At 41.0% G+C, this 19,562-nt stretch overlaps 1 protein-coding gene and 2 long non-coding RNA genes across 3 annotated transcripts in view; 1 reads left to right on the plus strand and 2 right to left on the minus strand.

Moving 5' to 3' along the window:
• The window catches only part of LOC147576806 (uncharacterized), an 859,087-nt gene that overhangs the window by 748,282 nt on the left and 91,243 nt on the right, over nt 1-19,562 (minus strand). The window lies entirely within an intron of this gene.
• Nucleotides 3,728-4,975, plus strand: UBTFL1 (upstream binding transcription factor like 1). Its single transcript, XM_025929041.1, has one exon. It carries the CDS (start codon nt 3,740-3,742, stop codon nt 4,973-4,975), a length of 1,236 nt encoding a protein of 411 aa, XP_025784826.1. The 5' UTR covers nt 3,728-3,739.
• LOC147576811 (uncharacterized) overlaps nt 10,155-19,562 on the minus strand; it is a 28,870-nt gene continuing 19,462 nt past the window's right edge. The window contains exons 3-4 of the long non-coding RNA XR_015241459.1: nt 18,587-18,709; nt 10,155-10,301 (exon numbers count right to left, since the gene is read on the minus strand). This is a non-coding gene — a long non-coding RNA (uncharacterized LOC147576811). The remainder of the gene's footprint in view (nt 10,302-18,586; nt 18,710-19,562) is intronic.

Here is a 19,562-nt window from a genome sequence, read left to right on the forward strand (position 1 = left end):
AAAGTTTTTGTAGATAAACAATTGAAAGCAATTACCATAACTAAATATATACTAGGCAACTAAAACCTAACTTCTATTGCAGCTGCTTAAACATTGACCCAATGGTGACCTAATTACCACATTAATTACCTTGCTAGTTAAATACATGCTTGCTAGTCATATGGGTTCCAGTTGCCAAATATATTTGTATACTTGCAATAAATAAATAAAATTCCTGTAAGAAAGCTTTGTTGCCTAACCAACAGGCATAGGCCTTTCCAACCCTCTTCCTCCTGTATGAAAGAGTTTTGGTGAGTATTGTTTTGTTAATTTCCTCCTAAAAGCATGCACTTCAGGACTTTGATCCAATCTATAGCTGCAGGGGTGCGTCCCGATTGGTCTGAAATATCAATCAATAATGTGACTAGCCAGTGATTGGTTTAACAAAGGCAGTTCACTAAGCTCATCTACTTTCATTTAAGTGTCAAAACCATCCAATCATGATTTCTTGTCTAAAATTACACTGCTACTAAATGTTGGAGCCAGAAGTCCCACCTTTGACCCAATAAAATCAGTAAGCCATTACTCTCCAAGACACTACAATAGGCAAAAGCAAGCAATCTGGGCTTTCTAAGCAACTGAATTAATTAAATCAACAAAAATTTTCTGATAAGTTTACAGTTCCAAGAACAGTCTGTCAGGTTGGGGATATAACGGTTAGTAAAATAACATCATTATAAGAGATAATATTTTTTTTAAATTGATGAAGAAATCTATACAACGCCACTCATCTGTATGTCTTCTGTCCCTCATCCATGATCCAGAAAAATGCCTTTATTGCAACCCATTGATTAAAATGCACAAAAATGTGCATACATAAGACAGTCATAAAACTAAATTTTCGGGGCGCCTGGGTGGCGCAGTCGGTTAAGCGTCCGACTTCAGCCAGGTCACGATCTCGCGGTCCGTGAGTTCGAGCCCTGCGTCAGGCTCGCATCAGGCTCTGGGCTGATGGCTCGGAGCCTGGAGCCTGTTTCCGATTCTGTGTCTCCCTCTCTCTCTGCCCCTCCCCCGTTCATGCTCTGTCTCTCTCTGTCCCAAAAATAAATAAACGTTGAAAAAAAAAAAAAATTTAAAAAAAAAAAAAAAAAAAAAAAAAAACTAAATTTTCTCCTTGATGTTTTTTATTTCAAACAGAAACTGTCACCGAAATCAGTTTCTGAATATGAGTGTTAACAGTATTAATCTTTGTAAAATTGGACCAGATTTCAACTTGAATCTTCTTACATGAATATATACTAAGTTTTTTAGTTTGCCTTCCTATCTTTATTACAAACACACTTGCATTGAAAACCAATTGTGAAGGAGGAGAGAATGGCAGCATATTCTAAGTCCTTAGGAATTATTACCAAGCATTCCTTGTCATGGTGAAAAGATTTAACAATCATGTAATTATAATCAGCACCAGAAAACATATCATAATTTAAAAATTTTGTTTTGCAAAAACATTCATTCATTTCTGTTCCAAGTGAACACACTGTCCCTCTAATTTCTGACATTTCTGCACAGTTACCAGTGTCACTTTAAGGCAAGCCCATTCGTTCTTGCCATCTCTAACTTTATGTCAGAAAACTGAGGTTTCTGAAATCATTTGCCAACAGTCAAATACAAGTTATTTTCCAAATTATCCAATGTGTTATCTACTTGTAAATTACCAAGTATTTCCTCTAACATACTTGCATATTGCCATTTGTAGAACAGAACGTAATATATTTATACAAAGAAAATAAGATTGTCCTAACTCATTTTTACGATCTACACAGAATAAAAAAGTACAAGACTGGAAACTAATTTGTGAGTCTTTATAATCTATATAAACAGCAAGGAATGAGTAAAACAACAGACCAAAACTTAAGCACCAAATTATTCCAAAAATATATAGCAAAATCAGATGACAAAGTAGCTTAAGTTATGAAAAAGATGAAGGAATGGAGTCATTTTTTAAATTTGAAAATGAAATGATTTCTAGAAACAAATGCAGTTTGCTGGTACATTAAACTTATGATACTGCATTTGCTTTATTTTGAGAAGAGGCAGGAACTCCTCTCATGTAAACTGTGTTCACCAAGGGAATAGAGCTATTGTCTCACCAATGTTTGCTGTAGAAGTAAAACTAAGTCATTCTTGCAATCATGATCTCCTGATAGCCAATTTAACTTTGATCAGATTGCTTTCACAAATCCTCTGTAGTTTTTGTTTAGAGATTACATCTCCCTAAACCCAGAATTCAGTATAATGATTCACATTTTGATATCAAAGGTCACCTTAGCCTCGGTAGACTAAGAACTTGAGCAGCACTGAAAGGATTTAGATGGCCTCCTGAAGATGAGAAACTATCAGATCCTAGACCACAAGAAAATGCTGAAATTAACACTGAAGAGAAGGACCTACATTCAAATACTATACTGAAAGATAGTCAGATGTGTAAGGAATGGGAAAAGAATGTGGGGACCCAGAAACCCAGACAAAAATTTGCCATGTGCACATTGTTTAAAATTAATGGCAAGGATAAACCAACAACAGGAGGGTAATTTCAGTATATGGTTTCTGGAGACTGGGAATGGAATTATTCTAATCAAGGACAGAAAGGTACATCTTCCATTGGTCCTGCCTACTGCAGAAACCTAATCAGGGAAGAGCTTCAGGGATCCCAAACTAAAGGCTTTGCAAGGGCAAAGTAAGTTTGTTTTGTTTGTAAGTCTGTGAAGTTGGCTGGACTGTGGGAACTCAGAAAGTTACCCGTTTTCTAGTAGAGAGCCCAGAGAACACAGAACTCCTGACCCAATTGGGTGGATCTTCCTATAAGTATTGATGAGACCATTTACACAATCATTAGATGAGCACACCCTTGTTAGTAGAAGAATCGGTACTTTTTTCTTTAAAAATAAGTAATTTAACTATCAGCAGGCTTAAGACTTTTCTAAGCAGGTGTAATATGCCTAGTTAACAAAAATTATGTATGTAAGTCTTTCCAGTTTACTCCTGAACTTTCAATTAATGTTATTGTTTTGACATTTACAAATTTATATACTTATTTTATTTATTTTATATTTATTTTATATATAAATGGGGATATCTAGAGGGAATGTTCTAGATTTCATGTAGTTTTATATTTGGCTTGGCCCTAAAACTTAATTGGAAAATCTTGTTGCAGTATGGTAAAAGGGACTGAGGCTTAAAGATGAGAAACAATGGGGTGCCTGGGTGGCTCAGTAGGTCATGTGTCCAACTCCTGATTTCTGCTCAGGTCACAATCCCAGGTTTATGGTATCGTGCCCAAAGTAGGGTTCCTTGATTAGCATAGAGCCTGCTTGAGTTTCTCTCTCTCTCTCTCTCTCTCTCTGTGTGCCCCTCTTTCAAGTTTCTGAGCTCTCTCTCTCTCTCAAAAACAAAGCAAAACAAAAGAAAAAATGTGAACATAAATTTCAACTCAGAAGTGGGCAAGTTTCCATTTCTGTTTCCATTTACATTGTTACATTGTTTACATCATTAAGGGTGATTAAATTATGGGGGGGGCATATCCCAAGTGGGTTGTAATTTTCTCATTCATTGCTTCTCTCTCTCCTCAGAAACATGAACCTCCCCACACTTTAGGACTTCCAGAAATAACTCACGTGCTAAGTCTTGAAAGTGAGAAAGTTTGAGCTCCTGCTGAAGTTTCTGAACTGCTAGGACCAGATAAGTGCCCCAAAAACTAGAAATGGCGTTGTCTAGAGGCCAAAGTCACTGGTCCAAAGAAGACATTGTGAAGTTACTGGACCGCATGGAGACTAACCTTCCATCCAATGACAGCCACACATTCAAAACAACCCAGTCACAGATGGACTGGGAAAAATTAGCTTTTAAGGATTATTCTGGAGAAATGTGCAAACTCAAATGGTTGGAGGTTTCTTATCACCTGAGAAAATTTCGCACTTTGACAGAATTAGTCCTGGAAGCCAAGGAACATGTTGAAAAGCCTGACAGAAGCAAAAAACGTAAGAAACATCCGGACTTGCCCAAGAAGCCCCTGACTGCTTACCTTCGCTTCTTCATGGAGAAGCGGCCTCAGTGCTCCCAAAAATATCCCAACCTGAGCAACCAGGAGCTGACCAAGGTCCTGTCTAAGAAATACAAGGAGCTCCCAGAGAAGATAAAGCTCAAATATATTCAAGATTTTCAGAAGGAGAAACAGGAGTTTGAGGAGAAACTGGCTCAATTCAAGGATGACCACCCTGATCTATTCCAGAACCCCAACAAATCGGATGTAACCAAGAGGAGCCCAAACAGGGCCCAAAAGAAGTTTCCGAGTCACGTGCCAGAAGTGAAGTCTCCCCTAGGAAGCTGTTTTTCCAAGAGGATGATATTCCGTGGAGAGCCCCGGAAGCCCCCCATGAACGGATATGAGAAGTTCCACCGGGATTTGTGGTCAAGTAGGGAGCTGCGAGATGTGCCCCCAAGGGAGCGCAGGGTGGAGATTGGCAGGCGCTGGCAGCGAGTCCCGCAGAGCCAGAAGGACCATTATAAGCAGCAGGCTGAGGAGCTGCAGAAACAGTACAAGGTGGATCTGGATGACTGGCTCAAGACCCTGTCTCCTGAACAGTATGCTGCCTACAGAGAGGCGACCTATAGTAAGCGTAAAAACATGAGCATGAGGGGACGCCCAGATCCCAAGGTCAGACGGACAGATCTGCAGTCGCCATCAGGAAGGAGTCTGCAAGAAGGGCTTGGACAGGAGTCAGGGCTACAGGCTCCGGAGACAGAATCACCAGAGACCACTGGGGGCAATGCTCATGCCTCTTGGGGATCAGGAGAAGATGAGGAAGGGGAGGAAGGGGAGGAAGGCAGCAGCTCCTCAGACTCCAGCAGTGGGAGTGAATGCGAAGATTGTGAGTTTGAGGACAGTGGCTCCAACACATCTTCCTTAGGTGACTCCTCTGATGCGGACCCCAACTGAATTTTGTTCAGCCACTAAAGGGCAGGAAAGAGAACTTCCCAGCAAAAGTCCAAGGCATCTGTGTCAATTGGAAGGGCTCTTCTCCCTGTCCCTTTTCATTTCCTTCCTTTTTGCCTTTCCTCCTCAATTCAGAGGAGGACTGGTTGGAAAGAGGGGATCTGGTGCAGTATTTTCTGGCTCCCCTCTGTACCCCAGATCCACCCCCTAGAAACTCCATGCACTGAGTGCTCTTGGAATAAACAATGAGATGACAGAGCTGTGAGGAGAACACTGGATTAGACTGTTTCCTGAAGTGAGACGTTTTCCTCTCATCTGCATGCCACAGCTGGCAGAGGACGCCTAGGAGCCTGGGTGACCCTGACATTTCCTGTGGAATCGTGCCTCAGGACTCCTGCACCTCACCTGTGATGAGGAAGGAGTAGGAGGCACATATGTGTATGTATATCGAACTCCTATATCTCCATGAGGCTTACTAATATCAAAAAATAAAAATAGGGAACTCAAGACAGAAACATTCCTTAAGATAACTGTCCTTATTAAAGGGAGCATGTCACTGGCTGTGATGGATATGGACACTGTATTTCCAGAGAATACCAAAATTCTAAAACACTTAAAATGGCCAATGCTTGCAAAATATATATTGTTTTATTTTAGCCTCAAATATAACTTCGTGATTTTGCTGCCATAATGTTGCTTTCAAAACTTAGTTGACTAAGTTTTAAAATGTATTTTCTAAAAGTAGCCATGAGTTGATCATTGTAATGGTTTCATGATCAGTTAGTTCAGTTTTCTCTTCTTTCTACTTTTGTGAATATTTAGTTTTTTCTATGAATAAAATATTGAAAGCAGAAAAGAACAAATCTATATTTTTTTAATCTTTGAAAAACTTCATGATTTCATTTGAATGAGCGCCTCTATGGACTCAAGGAATTATGGTTTGGATCACCAATCCTCTAGGTGGTTTCCGCATTCATTCCTGGCAGAAGCCTAAACTCCTTCCTCCTGCTCCAGGCACAGGTGAGTCTCAGCTTTAACATCCAGGATAGATGGATGGATGATGGATGGATAGATAGATGAATTAGATAAATAGATAGGTAGATACATACATACATACATACATACATACATACATACATAGATATATGGAGACACAGACATAGAGGTATATACTCTTCTCTTCTACTGGCCTTTCTGTGAATTCTTGTCTCAGTATTATATTGTTGTCATTATTTATCTTATGGTTATGTTTGGAAATGTATTTAAGGCTAGTGTCCTCTAATTATACTCTTTTCTCCCTGTATATTCCTGGATGTTTCCATATTGTGTTCTCATGAATATTAGTATCATAGAATTAGTCATATTGTTTTATATGAAAACCATTAAGGCTTGAGGGTTTAGGTAACCAGGTGCCTTAGTGAATTTTTGTTAAGGGATTTTCTAAGTAAATGATATTTAGAAAATAAAGGCAATAATTACAATTTTATACCTCTAATTCCTCTTTCTGAATGTGTTGGTTGGAATATCCAGAACAATGTTAAGTCAGAGAAATGTATGCCTGTCTTACTTCTGAATTTCAAGTTGATAGAACTTGCAATGACAATTATGCTGACTAATATTTATTTGAAATAACTATAATGTATTCAGAAAATGCATGTTTACTTACATTATTGTTCTTCTTAATCCATAATGTTAATCATTGTTAAAAAAAATCACTTATCTCATGTATCAGTGTAATTTTTCCATGGCTACATTCATACTGGGAATTGGGTTATTGAATTAACTAATTTTTTTAAGCTTTAATTTCTATTTTTGAGAGAGACGGAGAGAGAGAGTGGGGGAGGGGCAGAGAGAGAGGGAGACTGAGGATCTGAAGCAAGCTCTGTGCTGGCAGCAGAGAGCCCAATGCCAGGCTAGACTCACCAACAGCGAGATCATGAATTGAGCTGGTCAAACACTAACTGAGCGAGCCACCCAGGTGCCCCAAGTTAACTGATTTTAAGCCCACATCATATTGCAGACACCCACTTTTGAATACTGTGTTAAAGATGACTACAGTTGAGGCACACTTCCTTTCTTATGGATATTTACACAAGCTTCTGGGTATTTATTCACTTCACCCTCGCTTTTTCATGATCTAGATTTGAATTCACCGTTTTTCCAGTTTAGTAAGATCCAAGTGGGTGTGGGAACAGGATTCATTAATTATTACATTAAAGCTGAAGGAATTCCCTAGGCTCCTCCCTAGAAAACTGAAACAAAATGTAGTTAGGGAGAAGTACCAGGGAGGAAAATCTCCTCAGAACTGTTGCAGACACATAGACTGGGCTGGATTAGCACTTAGGCTCTTTCATTTTGCATAAATTGGACAAAAATTGAATGGGAAATATCAAGGAGTCACCTGTGTGCTGTCATGTGCCTGGAATCTGAAACACCAGAGGAAGGGCGCATATCTCCCCATATCAGTGACGCTTGGCCTGAGTCTCAAGGGAGCAAGTCAAAGCAAATCAAAGGGAGGCCAGGAGATTGTAGAATTAGTTGCTTCCTACATTTACCACCCTTATCATTGGGCATTCCTTTCCTTCAAGTACCATAAACTCCTGGTTTCCCTTCACTGCTGTCTCTGTCTTGGAAATCTACATATTCTCATGTAGCCTATATGCCTTTCCAGCATGAACTCATCATGTCCCACGTGTCTATCTGTTATTCTCACATTAAGTCCATATATTTCTGCAAAAGTCATATCACAAAGTAATGATTTCATTGACATCTCCATTACAATTTTCCTCTGGCACACCATTCTTCAAGTGTCAAAGACAGAATTCATCCCAAATGCAAAACCTGCTCCTCTCTTGAGCAATGATCCCACCCATCATCCAATTGTCCAAATCCTTCCATTCTATACTCACCAATGATCTCCTGCTTCATTTTCACCAGCACAGAGCAGGTGATCCATCTTCTCAGCACACAATTGTAAATGGGAGCTCCAGGAGGCCTGCCAAGCTCTAATGGAATTTTCCTAAATTCTCTTGGCTGGTTCAAACTTCTTCAGGCTCTACCAGTTGTCACACAGAATGAGATATGAAAGACTCAAATATGACGCTGGGAACCACAGGGCAGCTCCAACACCTCGTCAGTGATTAAAAGTGCAAGCTTTTGGGGAAAGGGGGCTGGGTGGCTCAGCTGGTTGAGCATCTGACTCTTGATCTTGGCATAGGTCATGGTCCCAGGGTCATGGGATCCAGTCCCCGAGTGGGGCTCCATGATGAGCATGGAGCCTGCTTAAGATTCTCTCTTTCTCCCTCTAGCCTTCTCCCTACTTGACAAGCTCTCTCTCTCTCTCTCTCTCTCTCTCTCTCTCTCTCTCTCAAACAAACTAATTAATTAACTGAAGAGAAAGGTTTTGGACTTGGGCGGTGACTCAAGTAAGGCAGCCACTGGGAAGTGGGGAGGGAGGGAACAAAGGGCCAAATGATTTGATCTTTACTCATTACTGGTGGGAAAAAACAGACAAAACAAAACAAAACAAAACAAAACAAAACATGGAGGCACGAGGATGTCTGGGGTCATCTTACCCTGGGGGAGGAGACAGGATGCTATACAGAAGGTGGACCCTCCCCTATTCCTCTAGGGCTAAATGGTAGGGAACTCTGGTCATTGGGACAGCCCCAGTGTCAGGGGAGAAATCCTGACATCAGAAGGTCCTCAGGGACAGGGTGGGGCTCAAACTTCTTCAGAGCAGAGACTTGTTTCCCTTGTTAATCCACAGCCCCAGGATTAAAGGGGATTCTACATCCTCTCTGCGCGCTCCCTTTTGTGTCTATGAAAAAGGCAGTGCGTGGGTGAAAATGTGTGATCTGAAACGGACTGCACAGTTTTCGAGAAAATCATCTGAACCACCTACAGAGGAAGCTGGGGTTCCGCGGGGCCCACCTGTCGCCTACCCTGGAGGGAACGGGTCCCACTGTCCCCAAGGCTAAGGCTTCCCAGTTCATACTCTAGGCGCCTAGAGAGCAGTGGAGGGCACTGCAGTGGAGGGCACCCTGTCGCCAGGGTGAAAGAAAAGCCTAGAAGGCCAGGGTCCCTAAACCAACACTGCAATTCGCGGAGATTCAAACTGGATCTGAAATCCCCCAGGCAAAGGCTGAGCATCTCTACCCTTTCCCGCCAGGGATGCAGGGCGGCGGCGACCACACCCACCACCGCGCAGGGCAAGCCCCGAAGGGTCCCGCAGCCAAGGCCCCTTTGCACGCGGACTCTGGGGTGCTCGCTCGGCCTACTGACTCGTCCCGCTGAGGCCGGGAACCTGCACGGGGCGACTAGGGGTAGTGGCGCGGTTTCCGAGGGAAAAAAAAAACAACAAAAACATAAAAGGGAAGCGGAGCCTCGGGAACAGACCCAAGGGGCGACAGGACGGGGGTGGAAATAAGGGCCCACAGGAGGGAGCCCGAGAGCGAGCGGGGCCGGAGGGACTGGAGCGAAGAGGCGTCGCCAAGCGCTTCCAGCCTCGGGGACCCTCCGGGCTCTGCGCACCAGCCTTAGGGGGAGACGGGGTCCGCGCAGCCGGCCGCCCGGCCGGGAGCCTTTCTCTGGGTGCTGAAGGCAGGGGTGACGTAGAACAGGTGCGGGTGGTGATTGCATTTGGGTCGGAACGCGACCGCGGGACGTGGCTCAAGACCCGAACCGAAGCCGGGAGATCGCGGGAGGAATGCAGCGCGGGGCGTGGTCAAAACAAAGAGAAACCCACTGGAGTCCCTCCCCATCCCCCCATCCCCCCATCCCCAGGGATCCTCTGCTCGGGATTTCTAAGACCTTGTAGAAGGCGCGGCCCAGAAGCGCGCCAGCTCCCTCCGACCTCATCCCACCCACGGAATTAGGACGAGCTCACTGGTCCTCACAGCTCCTCACATTTTGCACGAGGAAGTGCATGGGCTTCAGAAGGATTTCTCCTCCTCCTGGGCCCTTTGGGCGCTCGATTCCAGCTACTGGGTTGCGAACACGCAGGATTCCACCTTTGAGGTCCAGCGGGGGAGAATAAAACGAAAGGATGGAAGGACAGAAGCCACAGAGGTACTGTGGCCCCGCTGGCAACGTTTTTGATGTAAATTCTCTAACAAATGCAGGGGAGAGAATGACTGGTTCCTCTAAGCCACAGGGAAAATAATAAAACTGCCAAACAGGGAAAGGAAAACAGGTCTGTTCTCCAAGAGGCAGATGCAGAAGCCTGGATGGTCTCAGCTCCTGACATCACCAGGTGTTCCTGAGAGTCCATACCTGCTGGGCTGGAATTTCCATCTCCTTTAGCAAAGGGCTGAAGATCTTGCAAAGACTGGATCAGAGAGAGAAAGAAGAGACAACAAGATATTATAATACGAGAGGAGAAAAATAAAACTGAAGAGACACTACGCAAAATATGCAAACCGTCCTCACAAGTCTTCGCAGACTCTCCGGCTGATGGGAGGAGGCAGGCTGTCTCCTGCACATCTGGAAAAGCTGCACAATTGCTGTTCACTTCTATGAACACGTCCCTCTACGGCCAGCATCCTTCTTTTTTATATTATGTGTATCTGAGCCAAGAGTCAGATTCTCAACTAAGCTACTCATGCGCCCCCAGCATCCTCCTTTTTACAAAATTCATTTTACCAACTTGAAAATGGCAGAAAGTCCAGAATCTCGTAGTAGCCCTGAAACGCTAATACTCTTGCTCTCTATTCTTTCCATTTTTTTCTGCATCTCCATTCTTTGATTCCCTCTGTATCTTTATTCTTATGTTCTTATACGCTTTTACTGTAGAGGCATGCTTTTTGTTAGCTTTTTTGATGCATAATTTACATATCATTTACCAACTTTAAGCATATACACTATTTTTGGATTAGTTGTTTTTTTATTTTTATTTTTTTAAATATGAAATTTATTGTCAGATTGGTTTCCATACAACACCCAGTGCTCATCCCAAAAGGTGCCCTCTTCAATGCCCATCACCTACCCTTCCCTCCCTCCCACCCCCCAACAACCTCAGTTTGTTCTCAGTTTTTAAGATTCTCTTATGCTTTGGCTCTCTCCCTCTCTAACCTCTTTCTTTTTATTTTTTTTCTTCCCCTCCCCCATGGTCTTCTGTTAAGTTTCTCAGGATCCACATAAGAGTGAAAACATATGGTATCTTTCTCTGTATGACTTATTTCACTTAGCATAACACTCTCCAGTTCCATCCACGTTGCTACAAATGGCCAGATTTCATACTTTCTCATTGCCAAGTAGTATTCCATTGTATATATAAACCACAACTTCTTTATCCATTCATCAGTTGATGGACAGTTAGGCTCTTTCCATAATTTGGCTATTGTTGAAAGTGGTGCTATAAACATTGGGGTACAAGTGCCCCTATACATCAGCACCCCTGTATCCCTGGGTAAATTCCTAGCAGTGCTATTGCTGGGTCATAGGGTATATCTAGTTTTAACTTTTTGAGGAACCTCCACACTGTTTTCCAGAGCGGCTGCACCAGTTTGTGCTCCCACCAACAGTGCAAGAGGGTTCCCGTTTCTCCACATCCTCTCCAGCATCTATAGTCTCCTGATTTGTTCATTTTAGACACTCTGACTGGTGTGAGGTGGTATCTGAATGTGGTTTTGATTTGTATTTCCCTGATAAGGAGCTACATTGAGCATCTTTTCATGTGCCTGTTGGCTATCTGGATGTCTTCTTTAGAGAAGTGTCTATTCATGTTGTCTGCCCATTTCTCCCTGGATTATTTGTTTTTTGGGTGTGGAGTTTGGTGAGCTCTTTATAGATTTTGGATACTAGCCCTTTGTCCGATATGCCATTTGCAAATATCTTTTCCCATTCCGTTGGTTGCCTTTTAGTTTTGTTGATTGTTTCCTTTGCTGTGCAGAAGCTTTTTATCTTCAAGAGGTCCCAATAGTTCATTTTTGCTTTTAATTCCCTTGCCTTTGGGAATGTGTCAAGTAAGAAATTGCTACGGCTGAGGTCAAAGAGGTCTTTTCCTGCTTTCTCCTCTAGGGTTTTGATGGTTTCCTGTCTCACATTCAGGTCCTTTATCCATTTTGAGTTTGTTTTTGTGAATGGTGTAAGAAAGTGGTCTAATTTCATCCTTCTGCATGTTGCTGTCCAGTTCTCCCAGCACCATTTGTTAAAGAGAGTGTCTTTTTTCCATTGGATATTCTTTCCTGCTTTTTCAAAGATGAGTTGACCATACTGTTGTGGGTCCAATTCTGGAGTCTCTATTCTATTCCATTGGTCTATGTGTCTGTTTTTGTGCCAATACCATGATATCTTGATGATTACAGCTTTGTAGTACAGGCTAAAGTCAAGCATATATGATTTAATGTTTTGATAAATCAGTGGAGTCATGTTGAAAAGCAAAGGACAAACCAGTTGATATTTAGGTAACATCTAAAGGTTATTATCACTTGAGAAGGAGCATATTTATGAAATTGGCTTGAAAACTTCATGTTTAATTAGGAAAATAAATGTGTATCACAAAGGAACAAAATAATTAGAAGAGATCTGTTGAGGTAATCATGAATCTTAGAAAATGCTGTTCACTGAATGTAATTTATGGATCATTTGGGGTTCAGAGGTCCCTGAAATCCATAAGGCAGAAAATTATATATGAAGGAATATTTGGGAACATAGTGAAAGTGCACAGTTCCACATTTCTGACTCAAGAATGTATCTTCCTGCCCAGAGGTCTGTAGACATTATGAAACATGATAAAGGCATTGTCAAAGGAAAGATGCATTTCATAACACAAAGTAAAGATACTCCCACATCCGGGTCTCAGTATTGCCTACCCTTTCCCAAGTCTAACCCCTTCTCCCATAGAGGTGACCACATCCTAGTGATTAATATATCCTGACACTAATTATCATATTTTTGAAATGTGTGTAAACTCAATCCCATAACACATGCTCTTCTGTGTGTGATTTCATTTGTTTAAAATTATGTTGGTGAGATTTATCCCCCCCACCAATGCATATAGCAATCATTTTTTAAAATTTTGTTTCATAGTATTCCATTATATGAGAATACCATCATTTACTCATTCTACTACTGATGAAAATGTTCACTTCCGTTTGGGTAAGCATAAATGCCTCTGTCATGAAGAAATTGTGCATGTCAAAGATTATTTGTCTAGGACCACACAAGTTATCCAAAATATAATTGCAATATCATCGCTTCTCTAAAGTGAAAAATGTGACCATGAATATGATCATATGAAGGCAAGCCTAAGTCAGATGCTTCAGACTGTGGAGACAGCAATAGCACAGCTGATAGTAACTGGTGAAAAGCACACACTTTCCTGGGATGCCACATGATTTCAATAAAGGGCACAGCCATTTTAACTGTACACAGCTGACCTTCTGGTAATGTGATTGCTACCCAACAGTGACTCTCCTCAGCCTTCAATGTAGATGCTATTATTTTCTTCTTTAACTCACTGTTACCGTTTCTACTTCTAATAATATAAAAGTGGTTTCTTTACATGTTCAAATACACTAGCCATGTAAACACCTTTCAAATAAACTCGCACCAGTGCGTACGCCTCCACCTGTTAAGTGTAAAAACGTGAGCTCATACATCAGGTGTTCACCTTCTGCTCTGTTAATCCATAAAGAAATCCTTTTGTCTGTTACTCTTTTATTTGGCTTCTGTCCTTTTAACCTTTCTGATATATGTCTTGCATTCAGCATGGAATTGAGTTTTGCTTTGTGATTTAATTTGGCAATACCTTCTTTTAATAAGAGTTAAATCCATTTACTTTTATTGATATGAGAATTTTGTGTGGTTTTATTTTGGTTATAGCATTTTCAATAGTTGTATGCACGTATCTGTCTTTCACTAACTTATTTGTATTCATTGCTTTTGTTCTGGTGTGAAGGTTGGATAGGAAGGCGGGATTTTGTTCTGATGGCTTCCTGATATAATTTGCTAAAGTAATCTTTTTCTTTAGACATTGTCTCCAAACTAAGACAACATTAGCTTGTATTCTCTTTCTTCCCCTCCCCATGCTCTCCTTCATCCTCCACTTTGATATCATAATACTAACATTAAGGCTTTTCCCTTTGCAGTAGTAAATATGCCTACAGCCTACACCCATGTCTGCACACAAAATCCTGCGACTCCCGGGCATTATAGATGAGGTGGTCCATAAGCTCGTTCTATGCAATGCCTTTCTTCCTCCCCTTCTCCCATCTTTCTTAGTCCTGTCATTTCTATATTATCAGAGCACCTACTAATTAGATTCCTTTCTGTTCATTTGTCCTGCACATGTTTTTGTCTTTGAGGCTAAATATATTCTGTGCTCACCACCACCACCACCACACTAAAATTAGAAGGTTTAAAAAAAGTGCTGGAGAAAGCAAACAAAAATGTATCCTCTGGTAGAATCCAAGGCAGAGGGAGAAGGAAAGAGAGGGGATGAGAATGAAAATGTTCATTCTGGGCGGGGAGGGGAGAATATACTAAGCACTGTCTCTATGATAGCAGGATTTGATGGTTGACTGGGAACAGGTGGAGTTTATAGCTTTTCGTGGGAGGAGGGAAGCCCTGCCCCTTATAAAAAGCTGAACCGACTCAAGAACCTGCGATGTTTCAGAGCAATGTTTTGACCCACAGGTAGGAGTTTGAGAACGCTCTTTAGCGTTTATTTCCCCAGAAAATATTTAGATACGATTTGCTGAGCGTCTGTGTGTATTGTGATGGATTTGAGTAGACCAGATACTGACTAGATTAGTAAACAGGGCCAGAAGATTCAATCAAGTTGAACCAAGCCTTCCTATTTTACCTGCACAGCATCTGGTATTTCTGGAACTAGAAGGTAAAGAAATTATCTGTACTTGGAGTTGTTGAGACTGGCCTTCTCCTCCTATATATCTAATCTTTTCTTGGACCTCAGGGTCCTTGTCCAGCTCAAATTATAATTAGCTTCCTGAATTTTCTCCCCAGGTCAGCGCTTTGTCCTGGAGGTGGTTAATTTGCTGGATTCACAGGGTACAGACCACTTCCTCCTTCAGCTCTTTCCATCCTCACTGTCCCCTACAGGTTGACAGCAGGGGGGAGTCTGCTGCTCTGGGTTATGGTTATGCTACTGAGCTCTTTGCACCAAGCAGGAATCTCCAGCTTTGGCGGTACCCATCTGTTACCAATTGGGTTTCTAAGCTTTCCAGTACTTAGAGTCTCTGGAAACACTGTTGCCTTTCTTTCATACTATTGGAGACAATTGGTGATTTTCTCTGTGTCCTGGTGGTCTTGCTCCTCTTGCTCAACCTGGGCTTCATGGGGTTACCTCACTCATCACGTTGTTTAGTCATAGATTTTTGTCTTGTTCTCCTTCTTGATCTGCTGGCTCTTGTGGTGGACTCAGGTATTGAAAGTATGTTGTTGCTACTAATATCTTGCTTATAAGTCCTACTGATTAAAATGTTTCATGTGCACATGATTTAAAGCTATTTTAATTCAAAGTTACTTGACAGAGATACAGGAGAGCCTCCTTATATTTGTGTCTTTGAATAGATACAAATAGAATAGGAAAACATAAATTACCAAAAACTAAACCTACCCATCAGCCATTTACCATAAGTTGAAATGCTATGCAGCTGTTAAAATGAGGGGATACAAACTTACATGGGGTAACTATATGCTAAATTTTTAAAACATAATTTACTCATGTGACTGCTTTATTTTAAAAAAATGCAACTATACATGCACATATCCTCAAGCAAATGGATACAGACATTAAGAAATCACTGGATTGAGTAAATAGTTCAGTAATTTGAATTTATGTAATTTTATGTTCTGTGGATATTTTGTTTGCTAGAAGCAGGCTCTCCTGTTTTAATCTTATTTCTAACTTTGAGATAACTTTAGATTGACATGCGGTTGTAAACTATTGATACACAGAGTAGCATCTTGCATGACTATGGTACATTATCACAATGTGGAAATTGACCTTGATACAATTCATAGGCTTTATTCAAATTTCACAAGCTTTTTTTTTTTTTTTTACATTTTTTTTTAAATGTTTATTTTTTTTTGTGAGACTGAGAGTGTGTAACAGTGTGAGGTGGGGAAGGGGCAGAGATGGAGACAGAGGATCCCAAGAGGGCTTTGAGCTGACATCAGAGAGCCCAATGAGGGGCTTGAACTCCCGAACTGTGAGATCATGACCTGAGCCAAAGTCAGATGCTTAACTGACTGAGCACCCCCCGGTACCCCCAGATTTCACAAGTTTTACAGTTACTCCTTTATGTGTTCATTTTCTTTCATTATATGTGTACGTTCCTGTAACCATCAACACAATCAAGATGCAGAACATTCTACACAAAGATCCCTTGTCCTGTCCTTTATAGCCCCAGCCTGCTCTGTCATTCTTCCTTTCTTTAACCCATACCACTGACCAATTTGTTCTCCATCTCTACAATTTTGCCATTTCAAGAACCTAATGAATGGGATCATATGTTTCAAAACCTTTGGAGATCAACTTTTAAAAGCCTCATAATTTCTTTGGGATCACTTCAGATTTTTGCAACTATTGCTACTTTGTTTCTATAGCTGGTTTTATTGTTGAATAGTATTTCTTGGTATGGATGTACCATAGTTTGTCAACCATTCACCCGCTGACAGATTTAGGTTGTTTTCAGTTTAGGGCCAATATAAATACAGCAGATACACATTCATGTGTATGTTTCTGTGTGAACATAAACTCATTTCGTATCTCTAGGACAAATGCCGAGAATTTGGTTGATGGCTCCCCTGGGTAGCACATAGTTTTGTAAGAACCTACTATGCTCCTTTCCAGAGTTACTGTACCCTTTACACTCCTGTCAGCAATGTATGTGTGATTTTGTTCCCTTGCATTCTTGCTAGCATTGGTGTTGACTTGATTTTAGCCATTCTGAAAGAATGGCGATTTTCATTGTGGTTTCAACGTGCATTTCCGTAATGGCTAAAAATATATGAATATGTTTACCTTATTTACCATCTGTATATCATTTTCAGTGAAATGTCTATTTATGCCCTTTGCCTATTTTCCAACTGGAAAAGTTTCTTTAAAACTGTTTTAAGAATTCTTTATTGTGGATATAAGTCCTTTTTCAGATATGTGGTCATTTACATAAATGATTTCTTGCAATATGCAGTTTGTCTTTTCATGTACAGCTTCTTCCCAGGGAGAAGTTCTAACTTTGATGAAATTCAGTTTTACAAATTTCCTTTTTGGGGATTGTGCTTTTGTTTGTCAGGCCTAAAAATTCTTTACTGAATGCCAAGTCTCAAGAATTTTCCTCGTTTCTTTCTGAAATTTTTGTAGTTTTACTTTTATGTTTGTGATGGGAGTCAATTTTTGTAGAAGGTGTGAATTTAGGTCAAAGGTCATCCAGTTGCTCTAGCACCCTTAGTTGAAAAGGTTTTCGGGGCGCCTGGGTGGCGCAGTCGGTTAAGCGTCCGACTTCAGCCAGGTCACGATCTCGCGGTCCGTGAGTTCCAGCCCCGAGTCAGGCTCTGGGCTGATGGCTCAGAGCCTGGAACCTGTTTCCGATTCTGTGTCTCCCTCTCTCTCTGCCCCTCCCCCGTTCATGCTCTGTCTCTCTCTGTCCCAAAGATAAATAAACGTTGAAAAAAAAAAAAAAGAAAAGGTTTTCCTTTGAACTGCTTATCCACCCTTTAAAAAAAAATCATTTGTGGGGGGTGGGGGGGGTGGGATGGGGGTCTGGCGGGACTGGCTTGGTCAGTTAAGCATCTGACTTTGGCTCAGGTCAGGATCTCATGATTCATGAGTTCTGTGCTGACATCTCAGAGCCTGGAGTCTGCTTCCGATTCTGTGTCTCCCTCTCACTCTGCCCCTCCCTTGCTCATACTCTCTCTCTCAAAAATAAATAAACATTAAAAAAATTTTTTAAAAATCAGTTGGACATATTTGTGTGAATCCATTACTTTTTAACAAAGTAAAAACAATATTCATCAGCTATGAAAGTTTAACCTTTTTTTTTTTTAGAAAACCTACTTCTGAAAACAGAATAAAACACTTCACTGGTCAAATCAGTCAATATGCATAGTACCCTTAAAAACATTAAGATGAAAATTAATCAAGCAACTGAAATGATAGCAGACTGTAAGTAATTAAGGCAATTTGAATTAATAGGTTTTTTCCATACATTCGAATGAGTTCAGAAAGGCCTGTGTTAGCCTTAAATAAGAAAAGCTTAGCTCTTGCGATTCAGACTGGAAATGATGTGTTACTGCCCCCTTGTGGAAGCTTTCTTCCATTAAGGCTATTCTAAAAAGGAATGAAAGTGTGTAATCCTCGCAAGAGCCATTTTCTGCTTTCCCAATTTCTCAAATATGCAACTTTAGAGAGGCCTTTTCTCCCCTCTCTTAAAAATAGTTGTAGATATTTGCCTCAAGGAACTTCATTTGTGGTAAATCTGTTAAATGCGTGCCAGATAATCTGATTAAAATCTACACTAAAACCAAGCAGGGTGGTTTTTTTTTTTTTCTTTTTCTGTGAAAAATGAAAGTTGATTCTGAAAGTTAAAAAAAAAAAATCAGGGTGTCTTGAAAAACACACTTTGAAGGACTTGTACTCGAGATCACTTTAAGAATGAGTCCCACTGGAGTTTGTATGTTGGGACCAGTGCTTCTCCAAATTGAAGTACACTTAGGTCACCTGGTGTGCTCTAAAACTGCTGTCAGCTTTCTGTGACTATCTCAAGTGACCTCAAGGAGATAACAAAAACAAGAAGAACTGGAAAGCCAGTTAAGTAGAGGCATGCAGGCAGCAATTTTGAAAAATCAGATATGATAGAAACAATGTATTAAGATGACCTAAGGGTCTTTCATGGGTCTATGGAAGTCAGTTAAACCTTAATATTGACAACCAGGCAAATCATACCTTTAGATGCACAAGTATTTGGAGAACTGCTTATAAACCCATATATCCCTTGCCCGTTTTGTATATAATCCCTTGTAAACTAACAAACTTCAGAGCAATCTGAAATACTGTCTTCCAGGCTATACTCCTCAGTAATACAACAAATAAGGCATTTACTAACCTATTTTGAGATTGGCTTTTTTTTTTTCAGTCGACATTATTATCACATCAAAATGAGTAAATTTGACAATGAGTAAATCAACAATGAATCTGAGAAGGCTCACAGGTGATACTTAGGCTGCTGATCTTGACCAAACTTCCTGTAACAGGTTATGGACTAGCAGTTTGCAGTCCTATCTGCATATTCACTTTGGGAGCTCTTAATTTTATCAGTACCCAGATCAGATCAATTAAATTACAGTCTCTGGGATTAGGATTTAATCATTAGCATGTTTAGGGACACCTGGGTGCCTCAGTGGGTTAAGTGACTTCAGCTCAGGTCATGATCTCATGATTAGTGAGTTCAAGCCCCACGTCGGGCTCTGTGCTTGCTGACAGCTCAGAGCCTGGAGCCCGCTTGGATTCTATGTTTCTCTCTCTCTCTCTCTCTCTCTCTCTCTCTCTCTCTCTCTCTCTCTCTCTCTCTCTCTCTCTCTGCCCCTACCCTGCACTCATTCTCTCTCTCTCTCAAAAATAAAA

This window comes from Puma concolor, chromosome D1 (assembly GCF_028749965.1).
Source record: "Puma concolor isolate L17-30 chromosome D1, mPumCon1.1.hap2, whole genome shotgun sequence".
Classification (NCBI taxonomy): Eukaryota; Metazoa; Chordata; class Mammalia; order Carnivora; family Felidae; genus Puma; species Puma concolor.

What these genes read in the sequence shown, in the direction of transcription:
- UBTFL1 (XM_025929041.1), top strand. Translation starts at nt 3,740, where the DNA reads ATGGCGTTGTCTAGAGGCCAAAGTCACTGGTCCAAAGAAGACATTGTG.